At 34.5% G+C, this 22,411-nt stretch overlaps 1 protein-coding gene across 2 annotated transcripts in view; it reads left to right on the top strand.

Annotated features, from left to right (window-relative positions):
* The window catches only part of LOC145093534 (dammarenediol II synthase-like), an 84,934-nt gene extending 69,481 nt beyond the window's left edge, over positions 1-15,453 (top strand). For both annotated transcript variants that reach the window (XM_079031681.1, XM_079031682.1), the window contains 11 exons: positions 9,991-10,185; positions 12,252-12,336; positions 12,456-12,622; positions 12,757-12,945; positions 13,540-13,893; positions 13,989-14,150; positions 14,268-14,314; positions 14,402-14,545; positions 14,639-14,897; positions 14,996-15,079; positions 15,151-15,453. In XM_079031681.1, coding sequence (XP_078887807.1) covers positions 9,991-10,185; positions 12,252-12,336; positions 12,456-12,622; positions 12,757-12,945; positions 13,540-13,893; positions 13,989-14,150; positions 14,268-14,314; positions 14,402-14,545; positions 14,639-14,897; positions 14,996-15,079; positions 15,151-15,261 — 1,797 coding nt within the window. In that variant the 3' untranslated portion in view covers positions 15,262-15,453. The remainder of the gene's footprint in view (positions 1-9,990; positions 10,186-12,251; positions 12,337-12,455; positions 12,623-12,756; positions 12,946-13,539; positions 13,894-13,988; positions 14,151-14,267; positions 14,315-14,401; positions 14,546-14,638; positions 14,898-14,995; positions 15,080-15,150) is intronic.
* Positions 15,454-22,411: the final 6,958 nt, after the last annotated feature.

Raw genomic sequence — 22,411 nt, 5'->3', positions numbered from 1 at the left:
GATTCATAATCACCTATCTATCATCACCTTCCTATCATCACCTATCTCTCATTATTTTATTTCATCACTCACCAACTATTTCATCTACCCATGTTTTATCCCAACATATTTGTAGATATAAAATAAATATACAGTTTAAATCATTTAAAACATGTATAAATCATTCATCCAGCATACACAACAAGTATTCAAACAATATGCACACATATCACGTAATTTATATTAAAATACTTCATATCTATGTGTAAGATGAAAGGGACCATGCACTTACCGGAGTAGGTGGTGACTCAGCACTCGGACAACACTTCGATACTCTCAAAACGATATTCCTTCGATAAAACCTAGTATCGATACCACTAGGGTTTAGTTTAACGATAACCGCGACAAATTAATTAGTCCGAGTATTATTAAGTGTTAATAATACTTGATATAACTCATTTTAATAGCCCAAATAATTATTTTAAGGACCTATTAACATTCCTATAATTATATGAAAGCTATATTAAAAATTGCGTAAGCGTAGCACACTTACAGCGAATTTTATCGAAAACCGGAACTTAATTGGAGCAGCGTTTCGAAACCGAAAAACTCCTTTTTCTCGGGACTCCGGGAGCCTCGGGGCTTCCCTAGGGTGCTAGGGGTTTTATCTAGGGCTTAGGGATGTTTAGAGGTGCTAGAGAGAGAAAGTAGTGAGAGAAAGAAGAGGTTTTGGGGTGAAGAGAAATGGCAGCCTCGCACCTCAATTTATAGGGTCAGGCTTCGGACATTACGCTGGGCGTACCGAGGGTACGCTGGGCGTACTCCTCGGATAAGATTGCCAGCCTCGGACCAGCTGTCTTGCACTCCATCGGACGGATAAGAACCGAAGTACGCGGGGCGTTCTCCGGACGCTAGGCGTATCCTCGCTACGCTGGGCGTAACCCTCGCACCAGGTGTCACCATCCGAAGCGATTTCATCCGACGGCTGGGAGTTCGGCCACGTCATCCTTTCATGCATCAGTTTCGCAAGTTTACTTTCCAACTTTAAAAATTCTTAACTTTTGCGTACGACCTCCGTTTTCGACGTTCTTTATATCCACGCGAAGGTGGGAATGTACTCTACAACTTTCGTTTAGACTTCGTCGGCTAATTTTAGCTCGATTTTAAATTTTATATTATTAACGGGCCGGGACACGATTGGTCCGTTAAATCCTCATAACTTCTTCATACGAAGTCAGATTTGGGCGTTCTTTTTATCCATGTTCTTAGTTTAACATATTCTGCGACTTCCGTTTAGATCGCTAATGCTAAATCTCGCTCTATCGTAAATTCACTATTTACGCTTTCCGGTATCGTGACGGTTCTGTCGCGAAACTTCGACGGGCCATAACTTCTTCGTTATAACTCGGATTTCGGCGTTCTTTATATGTACGGAAACCTTGTGACATACTCTACAACTTGGTTAAGATTATATATTATAAATAATCTTTTGTCGAAAAGGCGTTTTTGACCCCTATTGCCTCTAATTTGACTAGCCCGGATCTACGGGCGTTACACTACAACATAAGGTAGATCGCTCCTTTGGGCCTACAGTATCAACTGGACCTCCCAGGTATCTTGGAATTCAACACAAAGATGTACCATCTCAACCCCAAAACACAATAACATGTCGACAAATATAACTATAACCAATAGCCAACAAGTATAGGTAATTATACACATCTACCAGTCTAACATATCACCAATGAATACATATAATCATACAAATCTACCCGTATAATATATAACCAGCATATCATAATAATATATACTAGGAAACATAACCTAATGGGCTGGAATTGGTGCCTTCAATCCATAATTACAGTGACAAAAACTCACCCCACAGTCTGAAAGATAGATGAACTGATCACTGCCCCAAACACTCTCTCTACTGGTCACCTATACAATAAACAAGGACTCGGTCTCAATCTACTATTCAAATTACCCCAAATGACCTAAAGTCAAATTTGGTCAAAGTCAACATTTAACGGTCAAATGTCAAAGGTCTACCTTCAGACCGAGTACGCCCTGCATACCAGCTCTATGCCTTATGTAGAGCATTGCTTGGCTTTTATAGGACAACATAGAGCTACGCCCTGCTTACCCAATTGTACGCCATGCGTAGTCACGCTGAAGCCAAACATCCCATTAAGGGCTTAATACAAAAATTCATCACATCTAACTCTCAGATATGGTCTAAATAAGTGTCCTAAGTGATAAATTTCCAAACATTATGCACTTGCATGGCTTATGAAGGCTCAAGAACAAGCCCTAAACTTATAATAACTTCTAAGGATCTCAAACTCTTGCATGGATGGTTGGATATGGCCAAGACACCATTTTTGTGACTTAATACCCTTAAATAATTTTGGATAAGCACTCAACAATGTTTAGAGTCGTTCATACTCAAATGGACCAAAATAATGGGACATGGCATAACTTCAACATCTAAACTAGATCTAACAATGGAAGCATAAAGGTACAAACTTTATACCTTCTATAGATGAATGAGGGGGAAGAACTTCCAGATCCAAGGTTGCTTTAAGCTTCCAAGCAACTCCACCACCTTCTTCATTCTTTAAAAGCACCCAACTAACACTCTTTAAGCTCACAATGCACCAAAAATGGGGTGAGGTTTTCAAGGGAGACGTTTGGTGAAATGGAGGCTAAGAATGGAAGGGTTTTATGAGGGTTAAGGTCCTTAAATATTAGGGTTTGGACTCTGGCCATGTACGACCTACGTACTTAATATTTACGCCCTGCGTAGATCATTAAAGACCCATCTCTAAGTTTCCTTCTATTCAACGCATTGAAGGCTATCTACGCCCTGTGTAAATCAAAACTCAATACTTATACTTAAATAATATAGAAAGAAATTTACCTGCAAGTATCGGGTGTTACACAGCTAGGGGTGCTACCCCTAGGACCCTGTAAGGGAGTGTGACCCTCGTCATTCTGTCGTACTAGCTTATAATTCAATCTTATACATGCATGTACTATGTATTCCCCGAACATATAATATAGAATACAAATAATAAGCCCCTTAGCTCACATGTTAGTTCCAATTACACAAAATGACTGATGACACTAAAATTACCAACAGAAACCATCCTAGCAAGAAACTAAAATTACAACAAGTTCAAACATTCTCTAGTCGGAAAATACAATGAGTTGTTTCAACTAGATGTTGATGTGTTCTTTCAACAATACATCTTTTTGGAGTATTGAATACTGATACAAGAAGTTTGGTTTATGCATCAATATAGACAATAAATGATGAAAAATCATTATATATTCCCGCTTACGTCACATATGAAATATATTAATACTGTTGGATGTTGAGATTTTATAAGAGCCATAAGTTTACTAAAAGTGGAAAATAATCATAATTTTTTTCATGAGATAGACCACAAGTGTCACATGTGAAGTCATCACTAAGAAAACATAGTATTTGAATGCACCTTTTGAGGAAAAAGGGGAAGCTCCTCGTACATTAGAATGAATAAGATCATCAAAAATGAGCAAAAGAATATTAAAACTAAATCCAAAACTCTTGCAGGTTTCCAACCACTATATTGAGATATGTCATGATTGTTTAAATTTACTAAGAAACCTGATGGAGCACATAACTTTAAACTTGATGTTGAAACAATACCTAAAAAAGAGTGTCATAGATAAAAACTAGAACACGAATGACTTAACCGAAAAAAAAGACATCCACACGACATTTGATGCCTTAAACTCATCAACAAGATAGATTTTGCCTTGTCTATGGCATATCTCAATCATCTTTCGAGGTCTTAGATAAAAAAATACCAAACACACAAACTAAGTAATCAAGTTTACATTAAAAGACTATGCAAGAAGAAGGATGAAGATAAGTGTGATACCGAAACGAGAAGACTAAAGATTGAAGAAGAAGATTGAAAAAAACCCAGCGTATGTTGCTCTGTGTTTATTGATAGAATATATAAGACAAAGATACAAGGGTAAAAAAGGAAATACAATTACATGACTAAACTTATGCCTTAATTACAGGGCCTAAAATGATTTGTGACGAGGCCTAATCAATCAAATGAAATTATGTGCAACGTAATATATTCCTAATATATTTATGTTTACACCCCCTCAAGTAAGACGCAATAAGGAAGACGCAACTTGACAGATAAGGCATTGAACCTAGCTTTAGGCAGTCCCTTTGTGAACAAATCCGCTAACTGATCATCCGTTGAAATGTAGTGTAGAAATAAAAATCTGCGAGTAACCAATTCCCGTATGAAATGATAGTCTATCTCAATATGGCGGGTGCGGGCATGGAAGATGGGATTATGTGTCATCTGTAATGCCGATAGATTGTCACAAAAGAGAGACAGAGGACGAAGAATGATATTCAACTCACGAAACAAGTACGGAAACCATCGTAGTTCTGCGATAATGGTTGCAAGTGCACGGTATTCTGCTTCACTCCTTGATCGTGAAACTGTTGATTGTTTCTTGGCCGTCCAAGACACAAGATTCGGACCAATATAAATACAAGCACCTGTGGTGGACCTACGATCATTAGGGTCCCCATCCCAATCAAAATCTTAGTAAGCTCGAAAGTCAAACATATCGGAATGGTAGAAAGATAACCCCTCTTAATTTTTCCCTTTAATGAACCTTAGTATGCATTTAACAGCCTTCAAATGAGAGGTGCGAGGTTGGTGCATGAACCGACATACTTGATTAACTGAAAATGCGATGTCTGGTTTGGTAAGTGTGAGATATTGTAGTCCACAAACCATGCTACGATACTCGGTAGCATCTAAAAGAAGAGCGCCCTCGTGTAATGAGAGCCAAGAATTAGGAGCACTAGGAGTGGTGGCTGGTTTGCAACAAGTCATGTTGAACCTTTCCAAAAGATCTAGAGCATATCTAGTTTGTCATAGCTGTAGAGTATGAGCATTACGAGTAGCCTCTATACCAAGGAAGTAGTGCAAGCCACCAAGAGGAAGACTGTCAAAAGTCTCACATAATACATCAATCACGGTGGTCACAACTAAAGGAGATGATCCCATGATAACTATGTCATCCACATAGACTAAAAGAACGGTAGTAGCCTCTTTAGTGTGTCTAATGAAAAGAGATGAATCATATTGGTTGTTAAAGAAACCCAAACATAAAAGAAAGTCATGAAGGCGTTAAAACCATGCCCGAGGACTTTGTTTGAGACCATAGAGTGCGCATTCTAGTTTGCACACATGATTTGGAAAGGAGTTGGAGACGAAACTTGGTGGTTGCTTAATATAAACATCTTCATGAAGTATGCCATTAAGAAAGGCGTTTTTGACATCCAATTGTTTGATATCCCACCTTTGAGCATGAGCTAATGAAAGAAAAGTATGAATATTTTATGGTTTCACCATCGGGCTGAATGTCTATGCGTAATCAAGACCTTCCTGCTGGTTGAACCCTTGGGCCACCAATCTAGCTTTGTAGCGCTCGAGAGACCCATCTGATTTGCACTTGACTTTATATATCCATCTACATCCAACAACATTCATTTTTTGTTGATGTGGAACTAAGTGTCATACCTTGTTTTTGTGTAAGTAATTTATTCTTACATTGCACTTTGCTAATAAGGGAATTTTGAGGCTTGTTTAAAAGTTCGAGGTTCATAAAACAAGTCATCAGATTTATTCGCCATCAGACCATGAGGCAGAGAGTGTAGTGTTGTTAGCCGATAGATATCAACAATAGATTTAACCTTGAGAACTGGATTTAAATCATCAGGACTTTCAGGAGATGGAGTGATAGATTCTGAAAGCACTTGGGTATCGGGTGAAGAAGCATCAGGAGTAGTGGGTGAAGAAGGAAAAACCACAAGGGTGGCTAGAGAAGAATCTGTTATTTTTGGTGAAACTTCACCTGGAGAGAAGATAGTCTGATCATTTGATGCTACCAATGGAGGTTGATGATGCAATCGGTTTTTGATGGGCCTCATAGGTGTTTGTGGAGTATATGTTGTCATTGGGTTGGGTGTGTTTGGTTGCTACCCTACAGTTGATCCTTGTACCTTTCTAGAATTTATGGTAACGTTTGGTTGCACGTGGACCTCTCCAAAATTTTGGTTTACGGCATGCTCATCAATTTTTACTGGTGATTGCCCAAGTGAAGAACCTGAACTTGTAACATTATTCTTCAAGGGAAAATCTAATTCATCAAAAACAACATGTCGAGATATGTAAGCTCGACCATTCTTTAAATCCAAACATTAATAACCTTTACGTGCATTATCATAACCAAGAAAAATACAGTGAACAGATTTTGGCATAAGCTTGTGAGAATTGTATTATTGAATGTAAGGGAAGTAAGAACAACCAAAAACTTTAAGAAAACTATAGTCAGGGTCACTTAATAGAAGTTTTTGATAGGGAGAAAAATAAGTGAGTTAACGCATCGGCAGTCTGTTTATGAGGTACACAACAGTGTTAAAAGCTTCGAGCCAAAACTTAAAGGGTGTATTTGATTTTTTTCATAAGACATAGATCCATTTGAACGATCTGTCTATGTTTTCGTTCTACAACACCGTTTTGTTGCGGTGTGTGAGGACAAGTGAGCTTGTAATTCCACATTTGGACAAAATTTTGGTAAAAAGACGACTAGTGAATTCACCACCACCATCAGTTTTAAGCGTTTTAACAAAATGAACCGCTAAAATTTTCCGAGATAATTGATTTTCAATTTGAGTTTTGAATGTGGCAAAAACATTGGTAACATCAGACTTGTGAAATAATGGGAAAAGCCATACATAACGAGAGTAATCATCAACTATAGATAAATAGAAACGATGACCATTCATGGAATAAACCAGGGAAGTGCCCCAAACATCAATATGAAGCATGTCAAGAGGATGTAAAACATTAAAATTTCTAGGAAAAAATGCTAATTGGGATGATTTGCCCATAGGTCATACATGGCAACACTGTTTCTCTGAAAATATGCCATTTATTGGTAACTTAAACTTGCTACAAAGAGCTCTAAGAATATTAGGAGAAGGATGACCTAAGCGATCATGCAAAGTATCAGGGGTTGATCGTTCGCCTAAGAGAGAAACCGGTCTGTGAGATGTGTTTGGATTAAATGACAGTTGATAAAGACCTCCATAGCTACTACCAGAAAGAAGAATATCCCACATCTGAATGTCCTTAACACAACAACCACAGGAGTCGAGTTCAAAGAAACAATTATTATCCTTACAGAATTAGAGAATGGATAATAGTAGTTTGTGCAAGTTAGGAATACATAGAACATTGTTCATTTGGAAAGATCGATTTTTATGATGAATAGAAAATTTTCCAACTCGAGAAATAGGCAAGCTTGTACCATTACCAAAGATCACTGAATTTTTACCTGTATATGATGAATACTCTGTTAGGTTGGAGGGGTCTAATGTCATGTGGTTTGTTGCACCATAGTCCAAGACATATGGTTCAAACTGTGAGAAATAAGATGCATTATTACATTGTGCACACACTCTAACATCATGTCCATATTGACAACATAGTTAACATGTAGTATTGGGGCCAAAAAACTGACCTATATGGGAGGGTGAGGTAGAATTCCCCTGCCATAGGAATTTCCTCCTCTAGATAAACCTCTTGGACGAATATTGCCACAACCACCTCTGTTATTCTGACTGTAATTATTGCTCCACTGTTGATTGCTCCAATTGCGTCTGCCTTGATTTCCACCTCTATCTGTGTTATTATAACCATGACCTCTTCCACCCTTAGTTCCATTGTTGTTGTTATTGTTGGAGCGAGGAGATGGGTTAGGCTGAGAGAGGCAGGTTTTGGTGGCAGCTAGGGCTGTAGATTGCTCAATTGGAAGAAAAAACTTTTGTTGTAACATCTCTTCTTTAAGAAGTAACTCTGTCAATTCATTAAGATTAAGGGATTGTCTAACATGACATGAAGCCATCGAGGTGAGAAATTCTTTAAATTTGGCACCAAGTCCACCAAGAATATAGTGAATAAGTTATGAGTCTTCAATTGGTTTTCTTGCTGTAGTGAGAGAGTCTAATATGGTTTTGGCTTGGAGAAGATATTTGATACGGAGAGGTCCGTTGGATTCTTGAGATTGTGAAGACGATCTTGTAGGTTTCAATTTGAATTGTGGATGTGGAGCCAAATCGTTTAGCCAAGACATTCCAAGTTGTCGGGGCTATGTCACAAGAGTTCAAGTAAGGTTGAATTGTTGGGGTACCGATTCCTTTTATCCAACAACAAATCAAATATGTAGCCTTCTGCCACATTTCCGGATTTAGATTATTTAGCAAGGGTTTTAGGAGGCGGAGTCGAATCAATTACAAACAAAAGTTGGTGAGCACGAAGAAGAGTTTTGAAGAGAGTACTCCAGCTTACATAGTTGTCTTTGGTAAGATAAGCATGAGCCATGATAGCGTTAGGGTTAAAGAAGATTGGGAGAGTATTTGATTTAGTCATCGAGGATGAACCATAATCGGTAGTCAGGGAAGATTCAAAGTCCATGGTTGTGCTCTGATACCATAAAAGACTATGCAAGAAAAAGGATGAATATAAGTGTGATGCAGAAAGGAGAAGAATAGAGATTGAAGAAGAATATTGAATAAAACCCAACATATATTGCTCTATGTTTATTGACAGAATATGTAAGACAAAGATACAAGGGTAAAAAAGGAAATACAATTACATGACCAAACTAATGCCTTAATTAATTACAGGGCCTAAAATGATTAGCGACGATGACTAATCAATCAAATGAAATTATGTGCAACATAATATTTTCCTAATATATTTACGTTTACATACATAACTTACTAAGAGAATAAAGATTCAAATAGAGGCAAGGAATAATGTAAACATCATCAAGCAATTTACTAGGAGTGTACTAAAAAAACCAACACCTTCCAATAACATAAATGTACCAATGACAATCATAATTGAGAGTGAAGTTCCAACAAATAGCAAAACATATCCATAAGGAAGATGATATACCTAAATTGTTTGACAATGTCATACCAATATGAAGGGAGACCGACAAGGCATTTGGCTGTGATGAAAATAATCATTAGCAACTAATAAAACATCAAAGGATCCATCGACGGTGCATCGGTTATAGTATTGGACTGAGGTGGGTTAGATGTCTATGGTGCATCACTTTATGGACGATGAGACTAAGGTATGAGTGCAAGTAACTATTGGAACATTACAATAAGTTATTGAAGGGAATCGTCTTTTCGTCCACTGATTGCAACAAACAACACAATTGAACTAAGCATTAATATTACCAAAAAAACTTACTACATAATTAACGAAGACGAAATATTGCCAAAAAAACTTCGAAGAAGAAAAAGATGGTGTCAAAAAAGCCACTACTTGATAATCCCTCTGTCCCAAAATTATACTCTAACTTTTCTTTTTGGTTTGTCCCAAAATAATAGGCCACTTCTAAACGTAAATAATATTTTTACCAAAATACCCCCTCATTATTCTTTAACCAACTAAGCATTTAATGGAACACTAAATGCAAATTAAATGAGACCAACTGCTAATGAAGGCCACAACTGCTGATAAGAGCTATCTGTCGAGGAGTTGAACAACTAAAACACATCATCATCAAGAAAGTATCACCGAGGGCATCACCAAAACCATTAACTATTGAACTTTATCAACAAGCCTATCATATGAACCAATAACTCTACCAGGAGTTACCATGATGCTTATATTAGAGTACTTAATTAAAAAATAACACTCGTCTTGGTTAAAGTGTTACTTTCCTTTGTTTGCTAGATTGGACATTAATACCATTATATATTTCCATTATTTCTTAAGCTTTTTTAGTTTAGTACATATATTATTCGTTAATATTTCACTTGTTATGATTCAACAAATATCAGTAATTTTTTAGGACCAAACTAGTACGGTAATAATGTCTGGTTAATGTTGTCAGAATAAAGATGGAGGATGGGGATTTCACATCGAGGGACACAGCACCATGATGGGATCTGCATTGAACTATGTAGCTCTACGACTATTAGGAGAAGGACCTGATGACGGAAATTATGCAGTAAGCCGAGGCAGGAAGTGGATACTTGACCATGGGGGTGCAACCTGTATTCCTTCTTGGGGCAAACTTTATCTTTCTGTAATGTTTTAGCTTTCTCGTATCTCAATTTTTTAATTTTATCGTTCTTTCATTTGCATGTCTAATCCTTTTGTTCCTTACAATATAGAAAAAACGCATGAAAGAAACTTAACTTTACGAGTTTTTTGCAAAAACCCCTTGGTGATATATGTGTGTGTGTATATATATATATATATATATATATATATATATATATATATATATATATATAGAAGTAAGTTCAACTAAAATCAATAAATAGTGTGAGAACATAAAAATACTACTTTTATGTTATTATTCTGTAATAAATTTTGTATATGTGTATTGTTGAAGTAATTCTAATATAAATATTAACTTTCAACTAGTCATATATTCATTATAATGTTATTATTCTATTATAAACTTATGTATGAGCATTTTTGTAGTAAATTCTAATTTTAATTTTAACATTTGACTATTCATTTATTCTTTACTGAATAATGACATAAATGTGTCGATACAAAATTTATTGCAGAATAATAACATAAAAAAGTGTTTTTACGTTCTCACACTATTTACTGTTTTTATTTGAACTATCCCCTATATATATATATATATATATATATATATATATATATATATATATATAATTTTATAACACGTGAGAACCACGGTTATAAAAATAATTAAATTTTCATAATAAAAACTTAAAATTATTAATCAATTATTTCAAATAAATTATTAATTAAGAGATATTTTTAGTATAGAAAATTATAATTGTTGATTTAAATAAATACATGAAATTATATCACCATATAATATATATTAATTTTATTTTATTTTTCATTCTAATGTTATTAATTTAATGTAATTAGAGTGTGAAATTTAAAATTTGAAATTTGAAATAAAAAATCAATTATCAATTATTATTTTAATGTAAGTAGAGTAGGAAATTTAAAAGTTAAAATTTAAAATCGAGAATTAATAGGTTGACAAGTGACATATAATATTAATGAACATTTTCTAATATTATGATACTAGTTGGAAAACTCATTTATTACATGGGTTCATTTAAAAGAAAATTAAATATAAAATTCTTAACATTTTGAGAAATTTGAATTTATAACAAAAATTAGAAAAATATTGAATTATTAAAATTAATGTGTTTTTTTTAGATTTAAACTAATAATTTAGATAAATAAACATAGGAAACTAATGAGCCCTAATTTAGAAATTTTGAAATTAGAAGAAATATCAATTAATGATATTGATAAGGATTTATTATTACATTTATGACAATTATTATATTTAAATATTATGTGGAATTTAATAAAATGGAAAAAACCACAAAATGCCATGTGGAATAAATTTAAGTAAGAATATCCACAAAATGACATGTGGCCAAATCATTAAAAGTGTGACATGTGGCAAAAAGATTTTCATTTATTAGATTAGACTTGTCAAAAGGAGAATAAACTTATTCATTTATTAGAATAGTAATATACATATATATATATATATATATATATATATATATATATATATATATATATATATATATATATATATATGGGAAAAGTGAATATACCCTTAAGGGTATATAAGCTTAGGTACCCAAACGCACCATAATAAGTCGTTTTGTTTGATATATTCATTATAATATTGTTAAACTACAACCCTAACTTGATTTTCTTTTAAGATACTCGACATTTCACTATTATCATTCTCTTAAATCACATCTTTTTGCCGAACACCTACTAGGCTATATATATTGTAGCTGAAAATGGAAATTATGTAAGAGGAAGATAAATGTGTAAATTATAAAAATCTTGGAAGTAAATTAAGTTAGAAATTAAATTATAAGAATATTGGATAATTAGAACGTATTATATGATACAAAACGACGTAGTATAGTGAATTTGGGTACCTAAGCTTATATACCTTTAAGGGTATATTCACTTTTCCCTATATATATATATATATATATATATATATATATATATATATATATATATATATATATATATATATATATATATATATATATATATATATATATATATAGACACACACACAATTTTCTTATTTAATTAACATGTTCTTATTAGGTGCTCGGAGTGTATGAATGGGAGGGTTGCAACCCCTTACCCCCAGAATTTTGGATTTTCCCTGAAACGTTTCCTTTTCATCCAGGTACATAAACTTCCATCTTTTAGGAACAAGAAACAAAACAACGGTTCCATGAAATAAGTTCTGAAAATTATGATTTTTTTTAGTTGATGATCTCACCAAAGTTCTTACGTATGGTGTAGCGAAAATGTGGTGCTATTGCCGAACAACATATATGCCCATGTCTTACTTGTATGGGAAAAAGTTTCATGGCCCCATCACTGAATTTGTTCTCCAGCTTCGACAAGAGATATATTCTATCCCATATGACGAGATAAATTGGAATAAACAACGCCATATATGTTGCAAGGTTAGTAAACTATAAACTTTTTAAGCATGTATATAGAGAAAAGGGGTTAATCAATGAGATCATGGTTTTTGGTTGTCATAGCCAATGATTTCCATTTAGCTCATCACATAATTCTAGAGCTTGATGGAATACAGGAAGATCTCCTTTACCCTCATTCTACAGTCCAAGATCTACTGTGGGATTTTCTTCAGTATTTTGGCGAACCGATTTCTAAATATTGGCCTTTCAAAAGACTACGAGAAATTGCTTTAAAAAGAACGATTGAGTTGATTCGTTATAGCGCTGAAGAAAGTAGATACATAACCACGGGATCTATTGAAAAGGTAAGTTGTCAATGTAAAGTCGCCTTGGTTATTATTCACTCGAACTCAAGAGTTTAAGTCCAGTACTTTGACCTCATATGCATTTGATAAACGGAAATCGCTGATAAAATTTCAATATTTTTGGTCAATTTATGGTAAAATCCTAACTTTTATTTTTTAAATAGAAAAGTCTCAATTATTTTATATTTTGCCCAAATTAACGAAACAACTTTTATTTTTTTTAACAGAAAATGACAGATTTTTGTATAAAGTTAGATAATCAGGACTTTTCTTTTCAAAAAATAAATATTATGATTAAACCGTAAACTAACCAAAAATATTGAAACTTTATCGGAGATTTTCCTTTCATAAACTCTTACTAAGTGGGTCCATGTATTTATTTATTTGATTAATATTTATGTTTTATAACAAATACTTAAAAGGAAAAGAAAAAATCTTTATTATGATTTTAACAAAATATATTCGCTATGTAGTTTCTATAAAGATAAAAAATACTAAAATTTATAATAAAAAAGCTTATTGAAATATAATCAATGTTAGTTTTAATTTAAACGGATTAACAAACTTTGTCATACGCTTTGGTTTTGGATGCAGTCCTTGCAAATGATGGTTTGGTGGGCAGAGAACCCATGTGGCGATGAGTTCAAGCACCACCTTGCTAGATTGCCTGATTACTTATGGCTAGCAGAAGATGGAATGAAGGTGATGCCGAGTGGTGGTCAATTATGGAATTGCGCACTTTCAACTCAGGCAATAATTGCTAGTAATATGATCGAAGAGTATGGGGAATCTCTTAAAAAGGCCCATTTCTTTATCAAGGAATCTCAAGTCAAAAATAATCCAACTGGAGATTTTCCTAAAAATTGCCGGCAGATTACTAAAGGGTCATGGACATTCGCCCAAGATGATGGATGGGCAGTCTCAGATTGCACGTCCGAAGCACTGAAAGTAATACCATGATCTCATCTTTTATATTATTATTTTCTAAACCTTTGCAAAAATAATTTGTTCTCATATAGTGTATATATAAATCATCCATGCAGTGTCTTCTGTTACTATCCCAAATGCCAGTTGAAATTTCAGGCGAAGAAGATGGTAACATTGAGCGATTATACGATGCTGTTAATTTCATCCTTTTTGTACAATCTCCTACCAGTGGAGGTTTTGCTATCTGGGAGCAACCAGTCCCACAACCATATTTAGAGGTACATTACGTAAATGAAACTATATATTGACTTTTTATTTAGAAATGAAATGTCATTAGTTTCTTTCTGAACTTTACAAACAAGCTAAGAGAAATTCTAACGTTTTCCTAATCACAGATGTTGAACCCTTCAGAGATGTTTGCGGATATTGTTGTTGAAAGAGAGTAAAGTCTTACGAACCCTTGACTTTTATGGAATTATGAAATGCGAACATTAATTAAATAATTTCTTATTTTGGATGATCCAATTAGGCATCTCGAAAATACAGCATCGATCATTCAAGCTCTGGTAGCATTCAAACGTTTGCATCCAAAACATAGGGAGAAAGAAATAGAAAACGCTGTGTCAAAAGCAGTGCGTTTTCTTGAGAAAAGACAACGCCCTGATGGTTCATGGTAAGCGATATATTCACCTCTATCATTAATTCTTGAAAACCAACATTAACTACGAATAAGTTGATATAAAAATTCACGAAACCTGATATATAGGTATGGCTACTGGGGGATATGTTTTCTATATGGCACGTGCTTTGTTCTAAGAGGCTTAGAAGCCGCTGGAAAGACATATGACAACTGTGAAGCAGTTCGTAAAGGAGTCAAGTTTTTGCTTTCGACACGAAATGAAGAGGGTGGATGGGGAGAAAGCTACAAGTCTTGTACTAGAGAAGTATACACACCATTGTTTGGGAATCGGACAAACCTAGTTCAAACTTCATGGGCCATGCTAGGTCTCATGTCAGCTGGACAAGTTATTTCTTCTTGTTATCACTTGACCTTATATTCTAGCAAAAGTTATTACTCCTTTTCAATGTCTAAAAGCTTTCATTTGTGCCAAATGATCACTAGGTTGAACGAGACTTAACACCGTTACATAAAGCAGCAAAACTGTTGATCAATGCACAAATGGACAATGGAGATTTTCCTCAGCAGGTAACTTTTAATCTTTATTGCAACAATTGGTGAAGTGATCGTGGCTATTAAACATTGACATGATTTGGTAGGAGTTCACTGGAGTCTCCATGAAGAATTGCATGCTGCATTATCCACTATACAGGAATATCTTCCCATTACTAGCACTTGGAGAATATCGTAGACGTCTTTGGGCTTGCTAAAATATTAAAGTCATCAATGATGATGCTCAAAACATAAATAAATTAAAGGAACTAGAAAATTGTGTGCACATGACTATCCAATCTCCAAAAATTAGCGTACTCTAGTATGATATATATTTGTTACTCTGTAAAAATAATAATAACATCTAGTATGATAAATAATGACAAGTGTGTGAGAATGTTTGAGTTCAATGTTTTATTAAAGCCAACAGTGATACAGATCAGTCATATTATAGTCTCTCAAACTGTAAGAATGAAAGAGAATGTTTGAGTTCCTGTTATTGGTGTATTGCATCAATGAAGGGTCATGGACATTCGTCCAACATTATTAAAAATCACTCACAATCAATCTTAAGTTATAATATTATTTTCTTACTCAGTTTACACAAAAATTCTAATTTGATACTGTGTTTTTTTTTTCTTAAATTTGACACTGTGTTTTCCAATTTGTTACAATTCTGACCACTTGACCGGTCAACTCAGTTACATGCTGACATGGCATGATGACATGTCAATTTTGATGACGTGACATGCTGACATGACATGCTGACGTGTCAAAATTGAATTTTTTTCCACAAAAAACACTAAGTTTTCACATTTTTTTCGATTTTGACATTAAGTTTAATTTTTTCTTTCAATTTTGATATTATGTTTTTTGTTCCAAATCGAACATCATTTTTTTCAATTTGTTTAATGTTGACAGTTTTTCATTAGAAACCGTATAAATATTTTTTCAATACACTTAAACCGTATAAATATATTTTTTTCATTTAAAAACCAGATTTCTATTTAAATAAAAAGTTTTTTTATTTACATTTAAAACATAATGTATAAATATGCATTAGTTATATCATGAGAATCAAACTAACCGTAAGCTTCTAATAAAATGTAAAAATTTCATGGGTTGCAAACTTGATATCCGAGTTTTGATCGACTACATGCCTCCAAACCTCCAAACTCATTTTAAAGGTTCGTATTTAATATAAAATACAGTTTTTATATAACTAATACATATTTATACATAAAATTATGGTTTGAATGTAAGAATTTTAAAAAAAAAAATTTTTAAAAAAAACCCTTGTATTTATAAAAAAAAAAAACTATGGTTTTTAATTGAAAAAACATATTTATACAGTTTAAATGTATTAAAAAAATATTTATACGGTTTCAAATAGAAAATTGTCAACATTGAACAAAATTGGAAAAAATGATGTTCGATTTATAACAAAAAAACGTAGTGTTAAAATTGAAAGAAAAAATTTAACTTAGTGTCAAAATCGAAAATAGTGAAAACTTAGTGTTTTCTGTAGAAAAAAAATCAATTTTGACACGTCAGCATGTCATGTCAGCATGCCACGTCATCAAAACTGCCACATCAGCATGTAACCTGGTTGACCGGTCAGGTGGTCAGAACTGTAACAAATTGGAAAACACAGTGTCTAATTTGAAACAAAAGAAAAACACAGTGTCAAATTAGAATTTTGGTGTAAACTGAGTGTCTTTTATGCTATTTACCCTTGAATAATCATGCCTCAAAGATAAGCTTCTTAAATCGAATTGATGAGTCCATTATCATTAGAAAGCCAGATGACTTTCTCCGTCTCCATCGGTTGACCCCTAATTTGCCTAATCTCGTTTCTCGTTCACTCAACAAAAATCGATAGGATGAAGTCAATGACATTTTAGATATACCTTCTCCATCTCCGACGACTCCTCCTATTGATGCCAACCCTATAGCGCCTCCTCTAGTCGTAGCTCTAAGGAATTGACAGAAAACAAATGAAGTGAACTCCTAAAATCGACAGGTTCGTATTAAGCTTTCAACTGATTTTGTTTCAAGTATGTCCTTGATGAAGTGGGCTTGTGAAATCGATTTACCCTTCAATTGAGTCATTCATTTAATTGACCGCTCCATGAATGGCTCCATAACCAATAATTCAAAGATTCATTCAATCATAAACATAAAGTAGAAGGTTTAACACCTAAATCAGAAAGTAAAAACATAATGGCATCATAATGGAATGCTAACATGATCACGATAACAAACAACATGATTACTGACATGAATCTGCTCTCCAATCCCTAAGATCTTCGCTCCTATTAGCTAAATGGCCTTTCGGCCGCTTTCTAGACCCTCAAAACGGTAGAATATAAGTTACTTGTCGACTAAGGATCGATGGTATTCGAGTTCCCACTTTTGGTTGGCCGAAAATCACTTTTTATAAGAGTTGGAACCGACTTACATACATTGGGCGTAAGTTGGTGTACGCGGGGCGTAATAATAAACTCATCGTGATCTTGTTTCGGAGCCAAGCCCAGTACTTTGGGCATACTGGTATCTACGATGGGTGTAAGACCCACTACATTGGGCGTAGTGGGTTGCCTTCAGCCATCTTGGTCCTTTTTGCATTCCAAGCCCAATTTCCGCTCCACTTATTTCTTTTCCGCTCTAGCAACAATTATATCTGTAAAACATAAATTTAACCATGATAAGTACCTTTTAGTTCTAAATAACAATAATTAAGGCTAAAATATTAAGATATGATATATATATATATATATATATATATATATATATATATATATATATATACATATCAAAATACCCCACACTTAGCCTTTGCTTGCCCCCAAGAAAACTGACTTTTAATTACCAATATCGCCTAAAACAATCCATTTTAAACCCAACCATTATCCCAAGACCACAATGCATTATCTCCTAAAAAATTCTCATTCCTAAATACTTACAATCCATATGAGTCTTCACCCCTTAGTTTATACGATACTCATTTTTGCAACCCTCCGAATCAATCCTCGAAAATCTTTCTTAACCTCAAGGTATTTTTGGTTAAGCTATCCTAGCATACATAGTCAAAAAAAAATTATAACTTTTGATACCACAATGGAGCTCTTGGATCTTCAGAATTTTAATCTTCATAATTTTCATACTTGATAGCTCCAAAATTCTTACAACAACTTTTTGGTAATTTCTCTCTTCTTTTAAACAACTTTCTTTTTTCGCTCAATACCTACATGCTTAAGCAAAGGAGTTTAACTTCAACCTTTATTGGTTAGAGGTATTAGTCTAAGTGCAATGACTACATAAGCTCTCCTGGATAGATTTCAGGTTTAGGCTGCAAAACATATTATGCCATATAAACTACCAGATTGTTTTTCATATCTCATAGTTTTTCACTAAAAATGGGAAGCCACAAATACACTATCACATGTGTTGGCTCAGGTAAACATTCGGTTTCTCATTGGATCATCCCATACATTATTAGCAAACATTATAATTGACTAGATTTTCTATATCAGACTATTATTTCAAGTTTATAAATCTTAAATTTTCCTAATCTAGCAATTTTTAATTTTCCAATTTTAAATCCTTTTTCGACCCCCTACCCCACACTTATTTTATACAATGTCCTCATTGTATGCACAAAACTAATTATGCACATAAAAACAATAAAAATGGAGAAAAAGAAACAGACTCCCCTAGGGTAGTAGTGGCGAGATCCAATGGGGTGCAAAAAGTTGCTCCATAAATTAGCTGGAAGACAGGAAACTGGAACTGCTGCTCTGAATGTGCCAGAAAATAAAATCAAGAACACAAACTTCTGAAATGTGGTGCAGAGGATTGCAAACTAATGCAATGTATAGTAACCACGACATGGGAAAGTGTCGACCACGTCATGTTGTCAAATGAGGAAAAATCCATAACGTGAATAATAACATGGCGACGACGTGTTAAGTGGTGGCCACGTCGTGGTATCTAGAATGGAAGCCTCCTCTCGTGATGAAAAACTTGCCCACAACATAAGAAAGTGTCAACCATGTCGTGGCAACCAGGATGATACTTCTACATCGTGTCAAAATAAAACTACATGGTGTGAGAACAGCTCTTCCATGCCATAGGAATCATTGTATAGTTAGAAACATCACTCTCAAAATAATAATCCCTCCAAATATCGACGTGCACCCCACACTTATGAAAAACCGTGGGTCTTGATTATAAACTTCAAATTCTCACTCGACTTTTTCTCTCGTGATAAAACAACAGTCCGTCCTAGCGGCTGAACTTACTTCCAGTTTTCTAAGGGTGGAAATTCTACAAATATCTAAAACAATCAAAGAGCATCAACATGGAAAACAAAATTACATAAACCAAAAGTAAAACAAACTTCCTAATTTAAACTAAATTGAAACACACCAAAATTAAAATAAAACTAAGACTAAGAAACCAAAAATAAAAAAATAAAAAAATAAAATAAAATAAAATAAAATAAAATAAAAATAAAATAAAATAAAAATAAAATGGATAACTAGGTCACTCATCATCCTCGTCGTCATGCTGTTGCGACCCAGATGTGTCGGATCCATCATGTTGCTGCTGGTATGGTGGAGGAAAAGGGATCGGGTAATGAAAACCTTGATGGGAAAAGAATGCAGTCATTACATACCCATACCACTGTTGTCTACCCTCCACTATATCAAAGCGTTCATCCACATGCAGAGAAAGGACATATATGCGCTGAGATAAGTACCTAAGATCAATCCCCTGTTGTGGTCCCTGTTGGGCTCCTCATGGAGCAGGTCTATGCCTCCCCCGTCTCTCAGGCTCTGGCCCAGCTACACCCTGCTCGGCGGCCACATCATCTGGTCGTATCAGTAAAGTACCATCCTCACAACGCTCAAGTACTCTCATCGATTCCAACAACTGTATAAATCACCGTCCTCATATCATAAAACACCATCGATCTCGTAATATCTCTCATCAACAACTGATATGATCGAGTTAAACGCGTGATGAAGTGCCCACCACAAATTGGGCTATCCTCTCGAAGCCCGTTTGGCCATCCTCCCTATATAAGCAACTAAAGCAATTGGGAGGTTCAGGTGCCTCCCTGGTGTAACAAGGGTCCACACGAAAAACAAATATATAGAAGGCACTCTGTCACTATTCTTATGATGCGTGAGAGACATAGAAATCAGGCGATGTAATAATTTGTAAGTGGTGGACCGAATCATCTTCCCTCAAGGAGTTGATGATATGTACACTCCCCCAGTAATCTCAGCCCAAAATGTATTTTCATTATAGTCACCAAGCTGTCCCGTAACATAATCAGCAAGGAATGCCAGGAAGTGGACATTCATCATCTCATCCGTAGTATAAACTCCCACTCTAACGGCAAGCTCAATCACATTGCACTGCATGCTCACCCCACCAAGTCGAAAGGAAAAACTTTTCCTGTCATTGAGGGTCTTCTTAGGGTCAATGGAACCTGTAGAATATAACTCCAGCAAAAATTCTCGATAAACAGGTTCCTGTATCCTGAACAGTCTGTCCCAACCTCGGCATACAAACAAACACACCCAACTCGCGTCCAAGTAGATGTATTGCAAAACATTCTGAATAAGTTCGTCCAGTCCAGTTTGGGACGCCAATCCCCAATCGAATGAAGGCGCAATGTCAATTTCTTTGTTGAGCAGTAAGCTAAGCTTGTTCAAATATCTGCCACGAGTTTCATCGTTCAAGCTTGGTGGGAATTGCAAGAAACGGTGATCGGTTATGTCCTCAGGTGGGTTTCTTCTTTGAATTCGTCGAGCCATTATTTGAAAAAATAAACACAAAACAAAACCACCACAAAAAATCACAACATTAAACAAAATTAAACGGAAAATGTGTGTTGGGCTTCGATGTATGACGGGCGTACATCCAACGTACGTTGGGCATATGTCCAGATGCTCCAATCGGTTTCCTGTTTGATGTGTTCTGGGCCAAAATCAGTCCAAGGGGTGTTCTAAGGGTCTTAATCGGTCTAATTTAAGCATTATTGAACACCAAACTCATGTGAAATTGACCGTAAATTGAAATATGAAAGAACCCTATATTTCTATTTTAAGCAGAATGCAACAAATTTATAGAAATTAAACACAATTTAAAGCAAAAGGGTAATCGAATAACATACTTTTGTGTTGAATTCTATAAGAAAAGAAAAAAAAAATCGGGGTTTTGAAGAGTACAGCCGATACAACAGAATATTGAAAAAGAAGTGATAGAGAAAAAGAAGGCATGGAAGAATGTTTAAACCTGGTCGATGATGTACGTCAGACGTAGTTCATATATATGTTGACCATAATTGGTTCGACGTGGTTACGCTATGTGTAGCAAAATTTATGTTGGGCGTACTTGTTGTTCCGAGAATCCCTTGATCGTGATCATCTTTCGTGTACGCAAGGCATACAAAACCTTACATGGGGCGTAATTTTAATGTTATAATTTTTTTATTCTTACTTCTTTTTGCCCATTTTAATTTCTTATTCCATTTGGACACTTTTAAATATTTAAATTCTGCAAAAACAACAGCCATAACATTTCCTACAAGTGACACGTTATCAATTAAAATAAAATAAAACAAAACGAAAAACAAATAACGAATAATCAAATAAACCAAATTAATTGAAAACCTTTCCCCGACAACGACACAAAAAACTTGTGTGATTTATATATAAATATTTTAAATGCTCAAGTTTTAAATTCATAACATTGAATTTATCGCAACCAGACTAACACACACACTAGGCAGTGAACCTAATCGTTTAATAGTATAGATGTGGTAAGAATAGGTGTTTAACACATGAGGAACGGTGGTGAACTAATTTGGAGTTTTGGATTATAGGTTACACTAAACGCACTAAAGCAATAAATAAATGTTTTTTCAAATACTTTAATTACCACTCGACATCAAATATCGATAAACTGTCTGGAAGACAAATTTCTTTGGGTACTTTGGTTTAAATAAATTACATTTCAAACTAATGGTTAACTACTAATACAACAGATATTTATTCATTATTCACTGATTCCTAATATGACTAGTGTCATGATCATGACACCTAATCATTTGATTTCAACACAACTATTAATTCATAGATTAGGTGAACAAACAATCATGCAAATCAGTATTCAGTTCGTATTAAGCAAGATTTGATCTTATTTAACCCTAATGGTAACAAGAGTTAAATCATGCAAAGAATGGCCATTCTACTCATGCACACACATTAAAGTTCATTACTTTATTCCCTAACCCTAGGTTTTGGTCAAAACTGTAGTAATAATCACCAATAGTTGTTGGACAACTATTAT

This window comes from Lactuca serriola, chromosome 3 (assembly GCF_051521515.1).
Source record: "Lactuca serriola cultivar US96UC23 chromosome 3, Lser_US96UC23_V15, whole genome shotgun sequence".
NCBI lineage: Eukaryota > Viridiplantae > Streptophyta > Magnoliopsida > Asterales > Asteraceae > Lactuca > Lactuca serriola.
The sequence above is the reverse complement of the archived record's forward strand: the minus strand, read 5'-3'. Positions and strand labels throughout refer to the sequence as shown.